General features: G+C 35.3%; 1 protein-coding gene across 3 annotated transcripts in view; it reads left to right on the forward strand.

The window, feature by feature from the left end:
- RSRC1 (arginine and serine rich coiled-coil 1) overlaps positions 1-22,336 on the forward strand; it is a 445,934-nt gene that overhangs the window by 107,585 nt on the left and 316,013 nt on the right. For all 3 annotated transcript variants that reach the window (XM_082655219.1, XM_082655217.1, XM_082655218.1), the window contains exon 4: positions 8,716-8,889. In XM_082655219.1, coding sequence (XP_082511345.1) covers positions 8,716-8,889 — 174 coding nt within the window. The remainder of the gene's footprint in view (positions 1-8,715; positions 8,890-22,336) is intronic.

Consider the following 22,336-nt stretch of genomic DNA (forward strand, 5'->3'; position numbering starts at 1 on the left):
AAAGCCAGGTCTGTTTTCAGATCCTTTGATGTCATCTTGTTTTTACAGAGCCCTGAGCTTCAGCCCCTTGATTTTTAGTTTTCTTTCACCACCAAGCTACCAGTGGACACTTCCCTTTTCAAAAGTGTATCTCTGTCCTAGAGTGTAGGTCCTTTTAAAAAATCCCCCTTGTTGTTATGGTTTTAGTTCAATTTCGGTTGGCGACAAAAGTAGATGTGTGAGTTCAAAATGTCATCTTGACATAGAATCCATGTTAGTTTATTCAATGTAAGAATATTAAGTATAATTTTAATTGTAGTTTTGTTTTATGGTAAATGTAGTCTTTATTTTATAGTACTCTACTTAAGAGACTATTTGAAGTATTGTAGTTATTGTTTTTGAAAGATAAAATATTAGGATATTTATTTTGATTACATGTGTTTAGAACTTATTAGCCAATTAAGAAACTTGACAAATCGGTTTTTGAGGGCAGTAATTCATTTTATTCAGGGATGTTATGGTGATTCTTCCTATTCTGTAGATATTGAAAGCATTTATCTGGTATAATAGGACATCTTGCTGTCCATTTATTGCTTATATATTGTGTGTTCTAGAGTGCCACATTTTTTATCAAATGTTTCTTTGCTTATAATATATCTCCATATTGGCTTTGGTACTCTAGAGACTTCTAGAGTGATTTATCAGAAACATATTTATTTAAGGAATGAGGGAAAAATAACATTCTAAATTTTAGTATAGTTTCTTTGACTTTTTTGTTTGTCTGGTCAGAGTAGGAAATCTCTTTACTCTTTACTTTGTTCTTAGTGGAGAGCCTTCAAATATGTAATTAAATTTACTTAATAAAGTAAATGGGGTTGTTCATAGTCTAGGAAGTGAGTTTTACTCAGAATTGTTTGAAGTAATTCTCATGACTGAAAAGAAGTCAGCAGCTTAATTCATTTAAACTCTGTATTTGATTTTGTGGTCCTTTTTACAGCCTTTAATAATGTTGCAAAAACTGTGTTTTGGCTTTGCTATCTTTTCCCTATTCTCTTCAGAGTCATTTTTTGCTTCTTATAGCCTATAAACGAAGTTGAGGTTTACAATATGAGAATTGAAATAATCAATATTAAGACATTGCTGTGATATTTTAAAACTTATTACTTTCTTTCAATTTGACATCATGGGTAACTTAAATTATAGATCTGCTATTGCTGTCTAGGTCATTGAGGCACATCAGCAACATTTATAAAAGAATATTCCAGACTGGCATGTGTTGCTTGTATGGAGACATAATGAGCAGAATATTTTTGGAGAGTGGTAGGCATATGTTTTCTACAGTGGAATCTTTGTGTTAGGGAAAACCATGAGATGAGTTTGGAGATAATTGAGTTTATTTCAGGTATTGGGTAAGTTAGGAGGAGTAGAGATTAGGAAAGTAGTTGCTGTTGGGAGAGTGAGGCAGATAGTAATTGATAGAAGGCCTCTAATTGTGGTATTTAGCTTTGCTATGATAGTGATAGAGTGATCCTACTTTCTGGTTTCTCTGGGACAAAGCCAATTTAGGCCTGTTGTCCTTATGTTATAGTGCCTTCCTGGACTCTAAAAAAAAAAAAATCCCCTTTTATTTTCCAAAGGCTTGGATGATAGGTGATACGATTTCCATATTAGTAGCAAACTGGTGAAGATCATGCATGTATTTGGCTGCTGAGGGTTTCCTGTGGAGAAGATGATAATCTTTAACCAAGATTATTATTATTTACCTTCCTATATAAAAGAAATATATTGAAATTTAAGTAATCCTTATGCCAACCTTAAGATTTTAAAGGTCTATCAGAATCAGAATACTTCTCTTTACTGAATTAGCTGTGGTATGAGAGAAACATTTCATATTCTTTGAATCAGATTTTACTCATTCATTTAGATTAGCGCCTCCCACAGTTACTTCTTTCTCATTGCCTGCCTACTCCCAAATCACCTGTCTGCTATCTCACAATTCACTGGTGTTATTATTTTATTTGTTTGTTTGTTTTTTTGCGGTACACGGGCCTCTCACTGTTGTGGCCTCTCCCGTTGCGGAGCACAGGCTTCGGACGCGCAGGCTCAGAGGCCATGGCTCACGGGCCCAGCCGCTCCGCGGCATGTGGGATCTTCCCGGACCGGGGCACGAACCCGCGTCCCCTGCATCGGCAGGCGGACTCTCAACCACTGCGCCACCAGGGAAGCCCTGGTGTTATTATTTAATCCTTATAATAACCCTGAAAGGTAGTTATTATCAACATTTTGTAGATGAGGAAACAGATGCCCAGAGAGGAAGTAACTTGTTTGAGGACACCATTATATGAGAATTTCTTTATTTTTTAACTTAATACTTCTGTAGCTTTGGGTATATTAAGAGCGTATACATTTAATTTTTAAGATACAGTGAAAACATGATTTTACCAAAATCTACCTTATCAGTAATCCACAAATGATTGCACATTTTGTCCAACAGTATATTTTTCTTAGTAACAAACCACTAAGAAATGAGCTTACTTCAAAGTTTTATTTAAAAAAAAGAAGCTCTTAGGGATTTGTTGTTAGAGTTTAAACTAATATTTAACTCTTTGTCTTTTGTTACACTATATTTTCACTGGTTAAGTGAAAAAGTAATTGCCAGAAGCATAATGTAGAACCAAATTAAGATAACATAACGTGTGTGTGTATATACTGTATATGTAGTGGCTCTGATTATCACAAAAAAGGCCCCCTTCATTTTTATTATTATTATTACTTTCTTTTAATCAGAAAACTTTAGTCTGATTGATTATTTTTCAGAGATTTTAGAATAATCTGTTAAAATTTTTACATATCCACATGTAATAAAAGATTTCATTAAAAATGAATAGATAATGTCTGTGAGGGCAATAAATCATTGATAAATTAAAACTTTATTTTATGTGGAAAGAAGCATGTGTCAAAATTGAGAGGGAGTAGTCAAAGAGAAAATGAAGGAAATTTAACCTTTGTAAATTAGTATAATAAACCCATGTTGACATTCCTAGCAATAAATATTGTAACTTCTCAAAATCGCATATTAAAAAAAAAGTTTGTGATCTAATGATACAGTATTGCTCTTCACTCACTGAATGAACCAGCTAAGGATGAAAGAAGACAGAACATACTACCAGTGAAATCCATATAATTCTCTTCAAGCCCTACATATGTCCTAAGTACCCAGGACTAGTTTATGTGATCTCTTTATCCACAGGCTTTATTTATTTAGGTAATTTGTGTTTGCTGTTTTCTTTTTTGCTTGATCAGTCTAGCTGGGGATTTACCAAATTTGTTGATATTCTTGTGGAACCAGGTTTTGGCTTTGTTAATTTTCTTTATTGCTTTCTATTCCATTGATTTTTGCTCTTTAATGTTTCCTTTCTTCTACTTACTTTGGATATACTTTGCTCTTCTTAGTCTAGCTTCTTAAGATGGAACCTTAGGTAATTGGTTTTAGACTTTTCTTCTTTTCTAATATAAACATCTAAAGCTATAAATTTCCCTCTAAGCATTGCATTAGTTACATCACACAAATTCAAATATGCTATATTTTTATTGCCTTTCAGTTCAAAATATTTTCTAATTTTTTTGTGATTTCTTACTGTACTCATGATTTATTAAGAAGTGTATTATTTAATTTCTACACTTTTGGTTTTTTTTCTGTATGTTTTATTGTTACTGAATTCTAATTTAACTCTGTTGTGGCCCGATAAAGATTTTGTATGATTTCTACTTTTGAACTGACCCTTTGATCATCATGAAGTATCCATTTTTATTTGGGGTAATACTCCTAGTTTCTGAGTGTCTAGGATGATACTTTATTTGATATTAATATATTCATTCCAGCCATTTTTGTTTACATGATATATCTAATTTTAGCCATTTACTTTCAATCTGTGTCTATATTTAAAGTGCATATCTTGTAGATAGCTTATAGTTGTGTGTTGCTTTTTAATTTATTTGGACAGGCTTTGGCTTTTTTCCCCTTCTCAAACAAAAGATCTCACATATTTATTACTGGACCAACCTACTAGTGCAGAAACATAGAAACAAAGAGAAAAATCATTTTCCCAATAAAACGCACCCAACTGTCCAGATAGTAGTGTATGCTTTCAGAGTGATAGGGTAAGATGTAAGTGACTTTCATACAGCATAAATATTTGTGCCATCTCTTGTGTGATTTAGACCCAGCTTGGTTCTTCTCCAGTGTCTCATTGTGGAGGTGTACTCGATTTATTACTTGTTTTCATCTGAATCCATTGGGGAATAGGACAATTCTACTTTTGTTTCTTGGCCAGGAATTGCTCAATCCTGAAAGTCTTCTGAGAAGACATGTGAGCCTTTCCAGCCTCCTTTTGGATTAATGAATATTTTTAAGAATTTTCTTTTAGTTCATCTTTTGACTTTTTAGCTATATTTCTTTGCATTTCATTTCTTTTTTTTCCTTTAAGTGGCTACTGTAAGGATTACATATATGCCCTTACGATTCAGTACTTTAAGTATGTTTCAGTGTACTTAGAGTTACTGTTTCACTGTTCACATGAAGTGTAAAAGCTTTCTAACTGTGTAGGTTAATTACGTGCTCCATACTTTATTCTGTAGAGATTATATGTACTATATCCACTTTCATTATAAACCCTACAGTAAAATACTGTAATTTTTACTTTAAGTACATATGTATTTTAACTAAAAGGAAGTCATTTTTTATATTTACCCATATATTTACCATTTCTAGTGGCCTTCATTTCCTTTCTAAAGGTCCAAGTTTCCATCATTTATCATTCTCTTTAGCCTGAAAAACTTACTTTAGTACGTACTTTAATGCATATTATTAACTATTGATGACTATGTTTTACTTTTCCTTTATCTCAAAAAGGTCTTTGATTTACTTTTTTTTAACATCTTTATTGGAGTATAATTGCTTTACAATGTTGTGTTAGTTTCTGCTGTATAACAAAGTGAATCAGCTACATGTACACATATATCCCCATATCCCCTCCCTCTTGCATCTCCTTCCCATCCTCCCTATCCCACCCCTCTAGGTGGTCACAAAGCACCAAGCTGATCTCCCCATGCTATGCAGCTGCTTCCCACTAGCTATCTATTTTACATTTGGTAGTGTATGTATGTCAATTCTACTCTCTCACTTCGCCCCAGCTTACCCTTCTCCCTCCCCGTGTCCTCAAGTCCATTCTCTATGTTGGCATCTTTATTCCTGTACTGACTCTAGGTTCATGAGAACCATTTTTTGTTTTTTTTATTAGATTCCATATATATGTGTTAACATATGGTATTTGTTTTTCTCTTTCTGACTTACTTCACTCTGTATGACAGACTCTAGGTCCATCCACCTCACTACAAATAACTCAATTTCATTTCTTTTTATAGCTAAGTAATATTCCATTGTATGTATGTGCCACATCTTCTTTATCCATTCATCTGTCGATGGACACTTAGGTTGCTTCCATGTCCTGGCTATTGTAAATAGAGCTGCAATGAACATTGTGGTACATGACTCTTTGAATTATGGTTTTCTCAGGGTATATGCCCAGTAGTGGGATTGCTGGGTCGTATGGTAGTTCTATTTTTAGTTTTTTAAGGAACCTCCATACTGTTCTCCATAGTGACTCTATCAATTTACATTCCCACCAACAGTGCAAGAGGGTTCCCTTTTCTCCATACCCTCTCCAGCATTTATTGTTTGTAGATTTTTTGATGATGGCCATTCTGACTGGTGTGAGATGATACCTCATTGTAGTTTTGATTTGCATCTCTCTAATAATTAGTGACGTTGAGCATCCTTTCATGTGTTTGTTGGTAATCTGTATATCTTCTTTAGAGAAATGTCTATTTAGGTCTTCTGCCCATTTTTGGATTGGGTTGTTTGTTTTTTTGATATTGAGCTACATGAGCTGCTTGTATATTTTGGAGATTAATCCGTTGTCAGTTGCTTCATTTGCAAATATTTTGTCCCATTCTGAGGGTTGTCTTTTTGTCTTGTTTATGGTTTCCTTTGCTGTGCAAAAGCTTTTAAGTTTCATTAGGTCCCATTTCTTTATTTTTGCTTTTATTTCCATTTCTCTAGGAGGTAGGTCAAAAAGGATCTTGCTCTGATTTATGTCATAGAGTTTTCTGCCTATGTTTTCCTCTAAGAGTTTTATAGTGTCTGGCCTTACATTTAGGTCTTTAATCCATTTTGAGTTTATTTTTGTGTATGGTGTTAGGAAGACCGTGACTATTAATACCATAGTCAAGCTGATGAAAACTAAAGATAAAGCGAAATCTTGAAAGTGTTCAGAGAAGAAATGGACACATTACATACAAAAGAACAATGACATGAATTACTGCTGGCTTCTCATAAGAAACAATGACGATCAGAAGACAGTGGAACAAAATTCTTAACATGGTGAAAGAAAAAAAAAATCAACCCAGAATTTTATACCCAGCAAAAATATCCCTCAAGAAAACAGAAGTAAGTAGAACACTTATTTTTGTAAGTAGAACACTTATTTTTGCTGGGTATAACATTCTGGGTTGATTTTTTTTTTTCTTTCACCATGTTAAGAATTTTGTTCCACTGTCTTCTGATCGTCATTGTTTCTTATGAGAAGCCAGCAGTAATTCATGTCATTGTTCTTTTGTATGTAATGTGTCCATTTTTTCTCTGAACACTTTCAAGATTTCGCTTTATCTTTAGTTTTCATCAGCTTGACTATGGATTTACTAATCATGGTCTTCATATTTTTATTTTGGAGTTAACTAAAGTTATAGAATCTGTACATTTTTTGTTCACTAAATTTGGGGAAATTTTGACCACCACTTAAAAAGAAATTGATTTCTATCTCATTATTTTCTCTACTTATGAGTTTAAATAAACATGTTAGACACTTGAATGTTGTCACACAGATCTTATAGGATCTGTTTTTATTTTCCTTTAACAATCTTTTTTTCCTCTTAGTTCTTCAGATGGGAAAAGTTTGATTTATCTGTTTTCAAGTACACAGATTTTTTTCCCCTCTGTTGCTACCAATCTGCTTCAGATCTCTTTTAGCATAATGGTAATTTCAGATATTGTATTTTTCAGTTACAGAATTTTTTTTTTTACTTCTAGTTTGTCTTCTAAAATTTCTTAACATTATATTCATTACAAGCATAGTTATACTTACTACTTTAAAATCCTTGCCTGCTAACTCCAACATCTGGCTCATCTCAGGGTTGTTCAGTATAGACTATCTTTTCTCACATTTTTCATATTTCATTGTATACCTAGTAATTTTGTATTTTATCATGGACATGGTGAATGTCATATTTTGAGTACTCTGGATTCTGTTATATTCCTCTGAAGAAGATTGATTTTTTGGTTTACTTTTTTTTTAAAGCAGGGAATTAACTTAGTTGAATTAAAATTACAACAATTCAGTCTCTTTCGGGCAGTTGAAATTTTAGTTCAGTTCTTTCGTCCTTAGCTATTTGGAGTTTGCCCTTCACATGCATGATGTAGGGTTCAGCCAGAGATTTGAATAGAGTTTACATCTACAATTTTTGGCTCCTTTAACTAACTCTTTTCCAGGATTCCCCTTTCATTTTCATTTTGCGATGGTTGCCTTGAGTCTTTGTTCTGGGTTTTCAGGCCATAAATTTGAAAGTTTTCTGTTAGAGTTTTAGCTCTCCTGCATGGCACAGACTTAGGCTTGTCCTCAGAAAAGCAACTGATAAAATGGGAAACTTTCTTACTGCTGTTTCTTTTTTCCAAGTGTTGGCATTGCTCATCATTTTTGGTTCATAATCTAATTGCTTGAAATTACATTAAATAAATCAACAGCATATGTATATAGTAAGATTTTGTTCCTTTTTAAGGTTAGTGCCTTCTTTTTGGTCACTATTCAGTGACTTCAGTTAGTTGTTTTTTTATAGTTTCTATAGGATCATCAATCTGGTAGAGGCTTTCTTGTCAATACTGTAAGGTAGGATCTAAAAATCTTTTTTTTTTTTTTTTTTTTTTTTTTGCGGTACATGGGCCTCTCACCATTGTGGCCTGTCCCACTGCAGAGCACAGGCTCTGGACGCGCAGGCTCAGTGGCCATGGCTCACGGGCCTGGCCGCTCCGCGGCATGTGGGATCCTCCCAGACCGGGGCACGAGCCCATGTCTCCTGCATCGGCAGGCAGACTCCCAACCACCGTGCCACCAGGGAAGCCCCTAAAAATCTTTACTTTGTAAAAGCACATAATATATCCTAATACTGTCCTTCATTTTATGCAAAGAATAGCTGGATTATAGTAGAGTAGAGGAATAGTTTTATTCTAACAATTAGAAATAGGAAATTAGGTAGAATCAATATAGAAAGTAGAGATTGTAGGGATAGGGAAGACCCTAATCCTTGCAGATTAGAATATACATTTAGATTTGTTATATTATCTTGAGGAGATTTGAGTAATGAAGATTTGATTTGAACTTTAAGACTTTTTTGATTAAACAAACACTAAACCTTATATTCCTGTAAAGCTGACATATATGTTTCCCTCATGTCATTTAACAGAGTACTTATTCATAAAGAATCATCTTTACATGCTTGCTTCAAACAGTTATTTAGTCCTTAACTAAAACTAAATCCTTTTCTTTCAGACAATTTTTAAGGATGTTTTTATTTCATAATACAAAATGTACACTAAACGTATATAATGAAATCTACTTACTGTAGGTCCCGATCAAGACCACGTCCACGTTCCCATAGTCGAAGCAGTGAAAGGTCCAGTCACAGAAGAACACGTAGTCGGTCTCGGGATAGAGAACGACGTAAAGGCAGAGATAAGGAGAAAAGAGAAAAGGAAAAGGATAAAGGCAAGGACAAGGAATTACACAGCATCAAACGTGGGTAAGTTGAAGCAGATCTAAAGCAGTGATGACTCCGTGATTCCATAGCAATAATCAAACTAAATTTTCATCTTCTGAGGTTTTTCTAAGATGGAAAAAATAGGAGAATATAGTAGAGAATAAAGAAAGGATAAATCAGAATAGTTACCTCAGATTTTTACTGTGCTTCCTTTCTATTCCTGTTTTCATTTAATATTTACAAAACAAATCTTAGAAACAAATAGCACTTTCAAAACTTAGTATGTTAGTAAAGGAAAATTTACATAATTTGTTAGGAAAGCTCCATGTTCTTTATCATGAATACAATATTTAAAATTTGAAGACTACTTACAATTAAAGATGTCTGTTAGCTTATTGTAAAACTGTTAGGGGAAAAGGATAAAGATGGAACGAAGGGAGGGAACCACGTGATTTACTGTTGGTTAGACCTCTTTCAGTGTAGAATGAGGACTTGGTCAATATTAAGGTATATGTACGTGTTAGATGAGTGTATATGCATATGGGACCCAGAATTTATTTTTTCTGGAATTGATATCATTGAAACAGTTATTCTAGTTTTGTCTGTTTGGAGGTTGAAGTCCATTTAAAACAGTTTATTTAATTAGAAGATGTTAAAGTGAAATAAAATCTTGTTTAGTAACTTAAATCTGTGGTCCCCAACCTTTTTGTCACCAGGGACCAGTTTTGTTGAAGACAATTTTTCCATGGACGGGTGTGTGGTGGTGAGGCTGGGGGGATGGTTCAGGTGGTAATGCAAGCCATGGGGAGCGATGGAGAGCAGCAGCTGAAGCTTCGCTAGCTTGCCCACCACTCACCTCCTGCTGTGCAACCTGGTTCCTGACAGGCCGCAGACCGGGATCAGTGGTTGGGGTGGTGGTTGGGGACCCCTGGCTTAAATTACAGCTTCTTGTTTGTTTTATTCCAAACCGACATTGGGATCTTTTATTCTATGAAGTGTTTAGAACATCTTAGAATTTATCCTCATTTGTTAGTCTTTCAACACCCTATATATGTTCACTCTAATACTTCAATACAGAAGTGTTTATCTTTAGTGTATCACTTTTCAGTGTTAAATTGAAGAGCTTACCAAGATTTTGGATATGGTTCCTTGAGATCTTGCTTCTATGAAGAATTAAGTTTATTAAAGTTTATGGGGCTCTTCTCATCCCTCTCTTTTTCACAGTTGTCTGTGTGTTTATTTTTTAATCCAGGTTTACAGTGATATTATATAAAACTGCCTGGATTGTTGGCTTTTACATATTCTTTGAAATGATAAATTTGTGGTTGATTTTGGGAGAGTGTAACATGATTGTGTGACTTTCTTTCCCTGATCACCCCATAGCCATTAATGTACATTGAGCAGTTGTGGTCCTGAAAAATTCTGAGTTCTTTTTCTAGTTTTAAGGACTGTTGAATGTTATAGGAGAGGAGATAGAGTTGGATATCTGCCTGTAAATTTAGGGAACCTGACTTACCCAGAGTTGGTAGAATGGAGTGAGGATCAGAGAGGATATGGGGGAAATCTGTTGATAAAGGGAGAAAGTCAGGAGGATGATAGTTGAAGAGAAGATGTAGAGTAGGTTTTCTAAGAAAACATGGACTAAGAGGATGAATAAATTACATCAGTCAAGGAAATCTGTGCTCCTTGTTCTTTTTTTCCTCCTCCTTTTGGTTTACACTTTAGATATTACACGACTATGTGAAATGACTATGATTTTTACTGGTCGTTAAATCTTTGCTTTCTACTTCACCAAGTTTTACTTTTTAGAATAATATTTACACAGTTGTGTGAAGTTGATATTACATAAAGCATTATTGGGGGTATTTTAAAGGTTGGAAAAATGAGAGCATGAATCAAAAGGGAGGTCGGGTGGCTTCAGGAAAGGGTTCCATATGGTGACATTAATTTTGAAGGTTGGCACCAGCTTTACAGGTTAGATTCTGCCATCACTCAGAGCTGATTTTGTTCAAGGAACTGATTACTAGATGACAGGTTCACAAGATAATAATGTTGTATTTGTCATTATTTCTTAAATCTCAACAAAGGCAATGAACAAGGTCAAAACAAGAAGTGTCAGTTGAAGGGCCATGAGTACTGATGCCAAAAAGCTGTGAGTAGCCTGATTTAGTCATCTTCATGGTTTTAGTGGACCATAGTACAGGGTGGTGTTATGTCAATGTGCCCTCCCTTCTGATTAGTGCTAAGGCCACATGAATTCATACCATTTAGTATGATCTGAAATCAGGATTGGGGGGGGTTGATGTATACATTTAATATGGTAGTATTTATATATGACAGATACACCCCGTTTTGCTCCAGAAATAACTTATATATATTTTTTACAGCTTACATGTTTATTTCCTAAACCTGATCTTTAAGCCATTCAGGGCAGAGCATGGGTCTTATACTCTTTTGTATTACTCAGCGTACCTAATGTACATGGTAGTTTTTCATAAATATTTATTGGGTATTGATCAGATATGCTCATTCATTCATTTGTTCACTTGTTCAGTCAACAATACTTGAATGCCTTCTATTTGTCAAGTATATGTTAGGTAATGGGGACATAACGGCAGGCTAGTCTTACTTGGAGATTTCATGCAGGTGGCAAAATAAGCATATATAGAAGGGAAGATATATAAGTAATTACAGTAAAATCAGATGAATGTTTCTGTAGGAAACTAACTGTTATGTGTTAGGGTACTTTTGGCTATAAGTAACAAAACCTAACTAAACTAGCTTAAACCAAGAGCAGCAAACTTTTTGTGAAGAGCTAGGTAGTAAATAAATTAGGCTTTCTTGGCCATATGTCTCTGTTGCCAACTACTGAACTCTGCCCTTTTAGCATGAAAGCAGCCATAGATAATACTAAATGAGTGGCATGACTGTATTCCAGTAAAGTTTTATACTTTATTTACAAAAATGGGCAGCTGGCTATATTTGCCCATGGGTTTGTAGTTTGTCAACATATGGCTTAAACAATTAAGTACATTTATTGCTAATATAAGAAAAAGTTCGGAGGTAAGCAGACCTGCGCCCTTTTTATTGTTCCAACAGGCCAGTCTCAGCACATTGGGTTTCATCCTCAGTCTTGACACATTTTGGTTGCAAGATATTTTCATGAACTTTAAGCTGGTTGAGCTAGATTAGTCAGCATGTTAGGGACGGGCTCTCAGAAGAAACGATGTTTATACACTGAAGGAAGGAAGAGATGGGAAAGAAGGGTGCATGCAAAATGAACTCCATGTGGAAATACTTGGAGGAAAGCAAGGTGGGTATGTCGTATTTGAGAAACTGAAGTCTCATGGGGATTAGTTTAGAGAAGAAGAGGAATAATGATGAGAGGTGATTATTGGAGTATATGTTATGCTAAGGAGAGAGTTAATTCTAAAGGTAGTGAGAAGCCAGTGAAATCTCAAGTAGAGTAATTTTATGATCAGGTCTACATAAGGTATGAACAAAATGCTTTACTTACAGTGGACATAATAATAAGCATCTAACATTTAAATATATTTTCTAGGTATCAGAAATTTTGCTAAGCATTATGTATTATCTTATTTAATTTTCATAATAACCTAGTGAAATAGGTGCTTTTATTTTCCCATTTATACAAATGAACACTTGTGATCATAGGGCTTGTAAATAAGTGGCAGAGTTAGTTTTCTAATTCAGGTTCACTGACAACAGCATCTTGACTCTTAATAGTACACTATGTTTATTTCTGTAGTAATCCATGATTATTGATGATGATATATAGTGTTTGAGATCAAGTGATATGCTATTGCTTAAACTTTCCTGGAAAATAGCTAAGGAAAACAGAAAGAATTTTCTGTGCCTTGTTTTCTCTGATCGGGTCAGAAATCTGTCATTAGTAAAAGACTGATTCCTTCTTTTCTTCCTTTCTCTTCCTTACTTTCCCACGTCAGCATTTAATCTGTTTATTTAGAATTAGTTTTAATTATATTTAATAAAATGACAAAAAATTTCTAGACCTTAATTAAATGTATTTTTGTGATGGTTTTATTGGATCTTTTGAAATTTTTATTATTTTTTTTAAGAACACGTGTAGGTGGAGAGAAAGGAAAAAAGATTCACAAATGATTGAATTTGGACTTAGACGTATTAGTTCATTGTGATTGTGTGACTCAATGACAGATATTTTAGCTTGTGCTAAATAACCTAGATGCTTCCTCGCATAAGAGAAAATAAAAACTCATGTGATTCTGTTTCTTTATATATAACAATCTTTGTTTTTATCAAACCAGTTTGAAAATATCAATATTTATAAATATTGTTAGAACATAAAGCATACATTTATGAAATATAAAGCAAGGAGAGTAAGTACAATAATGGTAAGGGAATATTTTATAAATTGGGAAAAATAAAAGCAGGAGAGGAAGAAATGCTCAAGCAGGAATTTATGAGCCTAATAATAAGGAAGAGCTTTTTTTATTAGCCTTTTGAGAAAAAAGATATAAAATTAGGCAATTCTGAAAAACCTTTTTAAAATAGCAGCTAATTAAGTACAAGTTCTGGAAATTCCTGGAACATTTGAATGATTATAATTAGGATTTGTCTATAATGTTATAAGTTGATCTATTTATTTTATAATTTTGCTGAATAAGGGAGGCCTAATATAAACTAGAAGGATATCAGGAGTTTGTAGGGATTAAAAGGTGCCTTTCCTTACAACACTGAGTGAAAGATTAATATAAGAAAGACACCGACCAAACCTTGTCTTAGATTTTATCAAAAAGGTTTAATGACTTTAATTTTTAATGTTTTACATTTATAAAATTTGGTTTCTAAGAATATTTAATTTTTAAAATACTGATACAGATTTTGTTTGTTTTTATTAGTTTCCCCCCCAAATTTTTAGAACAAATATTCAGTGTATCATTAGATAATTATATTTCTTTTCTGAGGACATGTCTTTGCAATATGAAAACAAATTTTATTAATACTAGAGTTATTAAATTGAAACTGGACATTAACAACATCATTTTAAGCAAGCTTTTATTGAGAGTCAAAAATCAGAAATATGAAACTTGTCATGGCATCTCATAATTACAACTTGGTTTGATGATTGTGAACATTGTACACCCCTTTTGAGTCTTCTGTGGATTAGTATCTTACTGAGCCTTCTTTAGAAACATTTTAATAAAATTCCAAAAAGTATAGTCATCCACTATAAAACATTTTATGAACTTCCTTGAAAAATTAGTTGTGAGTAAATGTCAGTGCCACCAGTGACATTCTACTATTGATTTTAAATCATAGTGCCATCCTTAAGGGTAGAATTTGGATGGATTTGATTTAACTTTATTATTATTTTTAAAATATTTATTTATTCTATTTTTGGCTGCGTCAGGTCTTCACCGTGGCATGCGGGTTGCGGTGTGCGGGATCTTTTTGTTATGGCGCGCAGGCTCTTCCTTGCGGCACACGGGCTTCTCTCTAGTTGTGGCGCGCAGGCTTCTCTCTAGTTGTGGCGTGCGGGTTTTCTCTCTCTAGTTGTGGCATACAGGCTCCAGAGTGCCTGGGCTCTGTAGTTTGTGGCACGTGGACTCTCTAGTTGAGGCACGCGGGCTCAGTAGTTGTGACGTGCGGGCTTAGTTGCCCCGCGGCATGTGGAATCTTAGTTCCCTGACCAGGGATTGAACCTGCGTCCCCTGCATTGGAAGGTGGATTCTTTACCACTGGACCACCAGGGAAGTCCCTGATTTAACTTTATTTTCAATCATGATTTAAACCACCAGCCCGGAAAGTTTGGTTTAAAGCAGTTATTGCCTAGTAAAATGCTTTCTTAGTTTGAGTAACTTTAGGATTCATCAGGAACCTAATTTAGTATTCCGTAGCCTATTCTCCCCTATGATGTGCTACTGTGAAAGGTTTTCACTTTTATTATATTCTTATTAGCTTTTCAGTAGGTGGATGTTGTACTCAGAAATGTGCCCATCAAGACTTCTGGAATATTTTGCCCAAACACTTGCGTCGTTTATACTTATCTTCCTCATTTCCTTTATATAACTTTCTGAAGCTTTGTACTTTTAGAGAGAGGTCAAGAATTTCCCTCTGGATACAAATTTTGACAACTGAAGGAGTGCTTTTTAGTAGGTAATTGGAGGGGAATGCATTTAAACAGAATTAAAAAATTTTTTTGGCCACATCACATGGCATGTGGAATTTCCCCAACCAGGGATTGAACCCATGCCCCCTGCATTGGAAGTGTGGAGTCTTAACCACTGGACCGCCAGGGAAGTCTTAAATAGAATTTCTTAAATGTGACTCTCACTAAATCATTTGTCTTAAGTCTTTTTGAAAATATGTATAGAAGCCACTGGGATAGCAGTCAACTTGGGCTTCAGTTATAGCCCATGCTAATATGGGCTATAGTTATAGCCCATTTTTCCTACCTAGTGCTTGGCAGAAGGTGTTGGAAGTGGTTTGGGAATGCTGGACTCTGAGTTTGACAGCAGTTCCATACTCTTAGATGCTGTCATATTTTTCTTTACCTCTTATTTCTTTATGCAGCAGGAAGTCATTTATGCTAATTTACCCCTATTTGCATATAGGTTATAGAGTTCTGTGGTGCAGAGTGTGCTTAGAACTCCTTTTAAGTGTCTGTTTCGATCAAAGCAGGGCTGTGTGATAGCTGTTGTCTGACACCAAGCTGTGTGGTGTTGTTTTCATTAAACATTTATTACACTTCGAATGTGACAGCAGGCAACTTCGTGCCAGGATAACATGTTTTCATGCAAAATTTATTGAAAAAGACGAGACTCTGTAAAGAGATCTTGTTGCCTTTCACCAGTGGCGAAGGGTAAATGTTTGGTTCGAAGGAAATATACCTTTAACACATGGCATTGTAACATGTGAAAGAAGCTTCGTACTGTCAATTTTGTTAAGCAGGTAAACAAAACCATCTTTAAACCATCTTTAAACCATCTTTTTAAATTAAAGGTTTTACAATTTCCTTGTGAATTGAATGAATACCATAACAGTGGCTTATTATGTTGTTGGGTATTTTATATTACAGTGAAATTTACCACCCAGTTTCCATTATATGGGTTTGGGTATTTGTCACTAGCTATTAGTTTTGTTTAACAGAAACAATCTGTTATTTTTCAAAAAGGTGAGGTCAGGGCTTCCCTGGTGGTGCAGTGGTTGGGAGTCCGCCTGCCGATGCAGGGGACGCGGGTTTGTGCCCCAGTCCGGGAGAATCCTGCATGCCGCGGAGTGGCTGGGCCCGTGGGCCCTGGCCGCTGGGCCTGCGCCTCCAGAGCCTGTGCTCCGCAACGGGAGGGGCCGTGACGGTGAGAGGCCCTCGTACCGCAAAAAAAAAAAAAAAGAAAAGGTGAGGTGAAGACAGGGAATCCATCATAACGAAAAGAATAATCAACAAAAGCAGGAGACAAGGGTTTCATAAGTTCTCCCCCAGGTCACCACCTTTCTCTTATTCATTATATTAGTACTTTTAATTATCCTAGACTTTGCCCAATGGAATTTGACTTGAATTATGCCTGATAGAGTAATAAATGGCATGAATTGTAGGTTCATTCTTTCTTTTTTGTGGTTGCCTGACTGTAAAAAGACTTGGAATGAGAGAAGGTACTTTTATTTTCCTTTTTCATTCCACAAGAAGCTGATGAATTATGGTTGTATGAATTAGTAAGAGTGAAAGTAGCCACAAGCTGGACTTTTTAGTAAGTTTTATCCCATGGACTATCAAAAATTTGGTGAGACCCCTTACAAGAGGTATTACAAAAATTATGATGGCATTACCATTCAAGATTAAAAGGAGAGAAGTAGCGAGTTGTATGGGATGGAAGAACTTTGTCTTTGGAACCATGCAGAATCCACACAAACCTTCAAATTCTGACTTATTTTGCTTTGGAGATATTAAAGGATAATGTTTTAAAAAGGTAAAATCATGACTCATAAACATGTACATAAACCTATGCCAAAGCTGTTAGCTCATTAATTAATGAGGGAACCCAGTAAGATGTTACATGGAGCTCAAGGAGAATCCAAAGAACAGACACATACATAGGCCACCAGGAATACTGGACACAAACTTGCTTAATTGATTCAAAATTGCCTTCTTCCACGTGGGGAGGGAAATCAGTTATAACTCCACTGGAAAAATTCTTTTTCATATCTATGGAAAGTAAACGTTTGCATTGCTATCAATTATTGATAATTTGTGGAATTTAAAAATATGTCAGATGAGGAAAAGCAGAAAAGTGGAGATAACTTGGAAATGCATCCTAGACAAAACATCCAATCATCTTATTTGGTCATCTCATCTCATTTAAAATTTTTTCCTGACAAGGGCAAGTTATTCTTGTTAAGCCTTAAATTTCTTCTGTAAAATTAGGATAATGATAGTTGAAAAACTGTAAAGATTAGAAGCAGTGTGTGTAAGAGGCTAGTACTATGTAGTAGGATTTCAATACATGGTAGTGATTCTATTTTTTTTGAATAACACAAATTTAATTATTGATTCCCGTGATTACCAGTTTCTCAGCTGTCATTCTTTTTTCTTACTTTTGTGCCTTTTTAAAGAAATATTCCCTCAGCCTTAAAAACTCTTTCTTCCCTACCTCTCCTGACAGTTCTGTTGATGTTTTGGGCTCATTTTAGAGGTCACATCCTTTATGAAGTATTTCCTGCCCCTCATGAGTGTGCTAAATAGCTCTGCAGTTAGCACTCATAGTATCTACACCTAATCTGAACGAGAGCTTTGTAATAAAAGAGAGCTTTGTATAAAATTTCATAATTGCCAGATTACACATATTCAATACCGCGTCTGTTGTATTCAACATTGTATTTATATTTTCTTGGATCATAACAAGTACTGAAATATTTGTAGAATGTATGAATAAGTAATCGTTTTAGAAGTTGTTTCTAGGTAACAAAATGCAGCTTTTAAGCATTTAAAAATGGTAAAATTGAATTTTGGGTATTAGGAAAATAACCTCCTTTTTTCCTACTACTCCATGCCTGGTATAACTGTGCATGTGCACACACATAAACACATCACTTCTATCAAAGTCCCTAGACTACAGTTTATTTTTTTAAACATCTTTATTACAGTATAATTGCTTTACAATGGTGTGTTAGTTTCTGCTTTATAACAAAGTGAATCAGTTATACATATACATATATCCCCATACCTCTTCCCTCTTGTGTCTCCCTCCCTTCCACCCTCCCTATCCCACCCCTCTAGGTGGTCACAAAGTACCGAGCTGATCTTCCTGTGCTATGTGGCTGCTTCCGACTAGCTGTTTTACATTTGATAGTGTATATATGTCCATGCCACTCTCTCACTTTGTGCCAGCTTACCCTTCTCCCTTCCTGTATCCTCAGTTCCATTCTCTAGTAGGTCTGTGTCTTTACTGCCGTCTTGCCCCAGGTTCTTCATTGCCATTTTCTTTTTGTTTTTTAGATTCCATATATATGTGTTAACATACAGTATTTGTTTTTCTCTTTCTGACTAACTTCACTCTGTATGACAGACTCTAGGTGCATCCACCTCACTACAGATAGCTCAATTTCATCTCTTTTTATGGCTGGGTAATATTCCATTGTATATATGTGCCACATCTTCTTTATCCATTCATAGGTTGATGGACACTTAACTTGCTTCCATGTCCTGGATATTGTAAATAGAGCTGCAATGAACATTGTGGTACATGACTCTTTTTTTTTTTTTTTTTTGTGGTACACGGGCCTCTCACTGTCGTGGCCTCTCCCATTGCGGAGCACAGGCTCCAGACGCTCAGGCTCAGCGGCCATGGATCATGGGCCCAGCTGCTCCGCAGCATGTGGGATCTTCCTGGATCGGGGCATGAACCCGTGTCCCCTGCATCAGCAGGCGGACTCTCAACCACTGCACCACCAGGGGAGCCCTACATGACTCTTTTTGAATTATTGTTTTCTCTGGGTATATGCCCAGGAGTGGGATTGCTGGGTCGTATGGTAGTTCTATTTTTAGTTTTTTAAGGAACCTCCATACTGTTTTCGATAGTGGCTGTATCAATTTACATTCCCACCAACAGTGCAAGAGGGTTCCCTTTGCTCCACACCCTCTCCAGCATTTATTGTTTCTAGATTTTTTGATGATGGCCATTCTGACTGGTGTGAAGTTATACCTCATTGTAGTTTTGATTTGCATTTCTCTAATGATTAATGATGTTGAGCCTTCATTCATGTTTGTTGGCAATCTGTATATCTTCTTTGGAGAAACGTGTATTTAGGTTTTCTGCCCATTTTTGGATTGGGTTATTATCTTTTTTTTTTTGATATTGAGCTGCATGAGCTGCTTGTAAATTTTGGAGATTAATCCTTTGTCAGTTGCTTCATTTGAAAGTATTTTCTCCCATTTGGAGGGTTGTCTTTTCGTCTTGTTTATGGTTTCCTTTGTTGTGCAAAAGCTTTTAAGTTTCATTAGGTCCCATTTGTTTATTTTTGTTTTTATTTCCCTTTCTCTAGGAGGTGGGTGAAAAAGGATCTTGCTGTGATTTATGTCATAGAGCGTTCTGCCTATGTTTTCCTCTAAGAGTTTTATAGTGTCTAGCCTTACATTTAGGTCTTTAATCCATTTTGAGTTTATTTTTGTGTATGGTGTTAGGGAGTGTTCTAATTTCATTCCTTTACATGTACCTGTTCAGTTTCCCCAGCACCACTTACTGAAGAGGTTGTCTTTTCTACACTGTATATTCTTGCCTCCTTTATCAAAGATAAGGTGACCATATGTGTGTGGGTTTATCTCTGGGCTTTCTGTCCTGTTCCATTGATCTATATGTCTGTTTTTGTGCCAGTACCACACTGTTTTGATTACTGTAGCTTTGTAGTGTAGTCTGAAGTCCTGAAGCCTGATTCCTCCAGCTCTGTTTTTCTTTCTCAAGATTGCGTTGGCTATTCGGGGTCTTTTGTGTTTCCATACAAATTGTGAAATTTATTGTTCTAGTTCTGTGAAAAATGCCATTGGTAGTTTGATAGGGATTGCATTGTATCTGTAGATTGCTTTAGGTAGGATAGTCATTTTCACAATGTTGATTCTTCCAATCCAAGAACATGGTATATCTCTCCATCTATTTGTATCATCCTTAATTTCTTTTATCAGTGTCTTGTAATTTTCTGCATACAGGTCTTTTGTCTCCTTAGGTAGGTTTATTCCTAGATATTTTATTCTTTTTGTTGCAATGGTAAATGGGAGTGTTTTCTTAATTTCACTTTTAGATTTTTCATCGTTAATGTGTAGGAATGCAAGAGATTTCTGTACTTTAATTTTGTATCCTGCTACTTTACCAAATTCTTTGATTAGCGCTAGTAGTGTTCTGGTAGCATCTTTAGGATATTCTATGTGTAGTATCATGTCATCTGAAAACAGTGACAGTTTTCTTCTTTTCTGATTTGTATTCCTTTTATGTTTTTTTCTTCTTTGATTTCTGTGGCTAAAACTTCTAAAACTGTGTTGAATAATAGTGGTGAGAGTGGGCAACCTTGTCTTGTTCCTGATCTTAGTGGAAATGGTTTCAGTTTTTCACCATCGAGGATGATGTTAGCTGTGTGTTTGTCATATATGGCCTTTATTATGTTGAGGTAAGTTCCCTCTATGCCTACTTTTTGGAGGGTTTTTATCATAAATGGATGTTGAATTTTGTCAGAAGCTTTTTCTGCATCTATTGAGGTGATCATATGGTTTTTCTCCTTCAGTTGGTTAACATGGTGTATCACATTGATTGATTTGCGTATGTTGAAGAATTCTTGCATTCCTGGGATAAACCCCACTTGATCATGGTGTATGATCCTTTTAATGTGCTGTTGGATTCTGTTTGGTAGTATTTTGTTGAGGAGTTTTGCATGTATGTTCATCAGTGATATTGGCCTGTAGTTTTCTTTGTTTGTGACATCTTTGTCTGTTTTTGGTATCAGGGTGATGGTCGCCTCATAGAATGAGTTTGGGAGTGTTCCTTCCTCTGCAGTTTTTTGGAAGAGTTTGAGGGATGGGTGTTAGCTCTTTAAATGTTTTATAGAATTCGTCTGTGAAGCCATCTGGTCCCCGACTTTTATATGTTGGACTTTTGTTTGTTGTCCATTTTATTGGCATAGCGTTGCTTGTAGTGGTCTCTTAGGATGCTTTGTATTTCTGCTGTGTCTGTTGTAACTTCTCCTTTTTCATTTCTAATTTTATTGACTTGAGTCCTCTCCCTCTTTTTCTTGATGAGTCTGGCTAATGGTTTATCAATTTTGTTTATCTTCTCAAAGAACCAGCTTTTCATTTTATTGATCTTTGCTATTGTTTTGTTTGTTTCTATTTCATTTATTTCTGCTCTGATCTGTATGATTTCTTTCCTTCTGTTAGCTTTGGGTTTTGTTTGTTCTTCTTTCTCTGGTTCCTTTAGGTGTAATTTTAGATTGTTTATTTGAGATTTTTCTTTTTTCTTGAGGTACGCTTGTACTGCTATAAAATTCCCTATTTGAATTGTTTTGCTGCATCCCGTAGGTTTTGGATCGTCGTGTTTTTGTTGTCATTTGTCTCTAGGTATTTTCTGATTTCCTCTTTGAGTTCTTCAGTGATCTCTTGATTATTTAGTAATGTATTGTTTAGCCTCCATGTGTTTGTGTTTTTTACGGTTTTTTTCCCTGTAATTGATTTCTAATGTCATAGCATTGTGATCAGAAAATATGTTTTATATGCTTTCAATTTTCTTACATTTACTGAGGCTTGTTTTGTGACCCAAGACGTGATCTATCTTGGAGAATGTTCCGTGTGCACTTGAGAAAAAAGTGTAATGTGCTGGTTTTGGATGCAATGTCCTATAAATTTCAATTAAATCTATATGGTCTATTGTGTTATTTAAAGCTTGTGTTTGCTTATTAATTTTCTGTTTGGATGATCTGTCCATTGGTGTAAGTGAGGTGTTAAAGTCGCCCTCTATTATTGTGTTACTGTCAATTTCTCCTTTCATGGTTGTCTGCATGTGCCTTATGTATTGAGGTGCTTGTATGTTTGGTGCATAAACATTTATATCTTCTTCTTGGAGTGATTCCTTGATCATTATGTAGTGTCTTTCCTTGTCTCTTGTAACATCTTTTATTTAAAAATCTATTTTATCTGATATGAGTATTGCTACTCCAGCTTTCTTTTGGTTTACATTTGCATGGAATATCTTTTTCTGTCCCCTCACTTTCAGTCTGTATGTGTCCTTAGGTCTAAAGTGGGTTTCTTGTAGACAGCATATATATGGGTCTTATATTTGTATCCATTCAGGGAGCCTGTGTCTTTTGGTTGGAGCATTTAATCCATTCACATTTAAGGTAATTATATATATGTATGTTCCTATTACCATTTTCTTCATTGTTATGGGTTTGTTTTTTTAGGCCTTTTCTACTTTTCTTTTTCTCACTTAGAGAAGTTCCTTTAGTATTTGTTGTA

This window comes from Grampus griseus, assembly GCF_964374135.1.
Source record: "Grampus griseus genome assembly, chromosome: 5".
NCBI classification, from domain to species: Eukaryota; Metazoa; Chordata; class Mammalia; order Artiodactyla; family Delphinidae; genus Grampus; species Grampus griseus.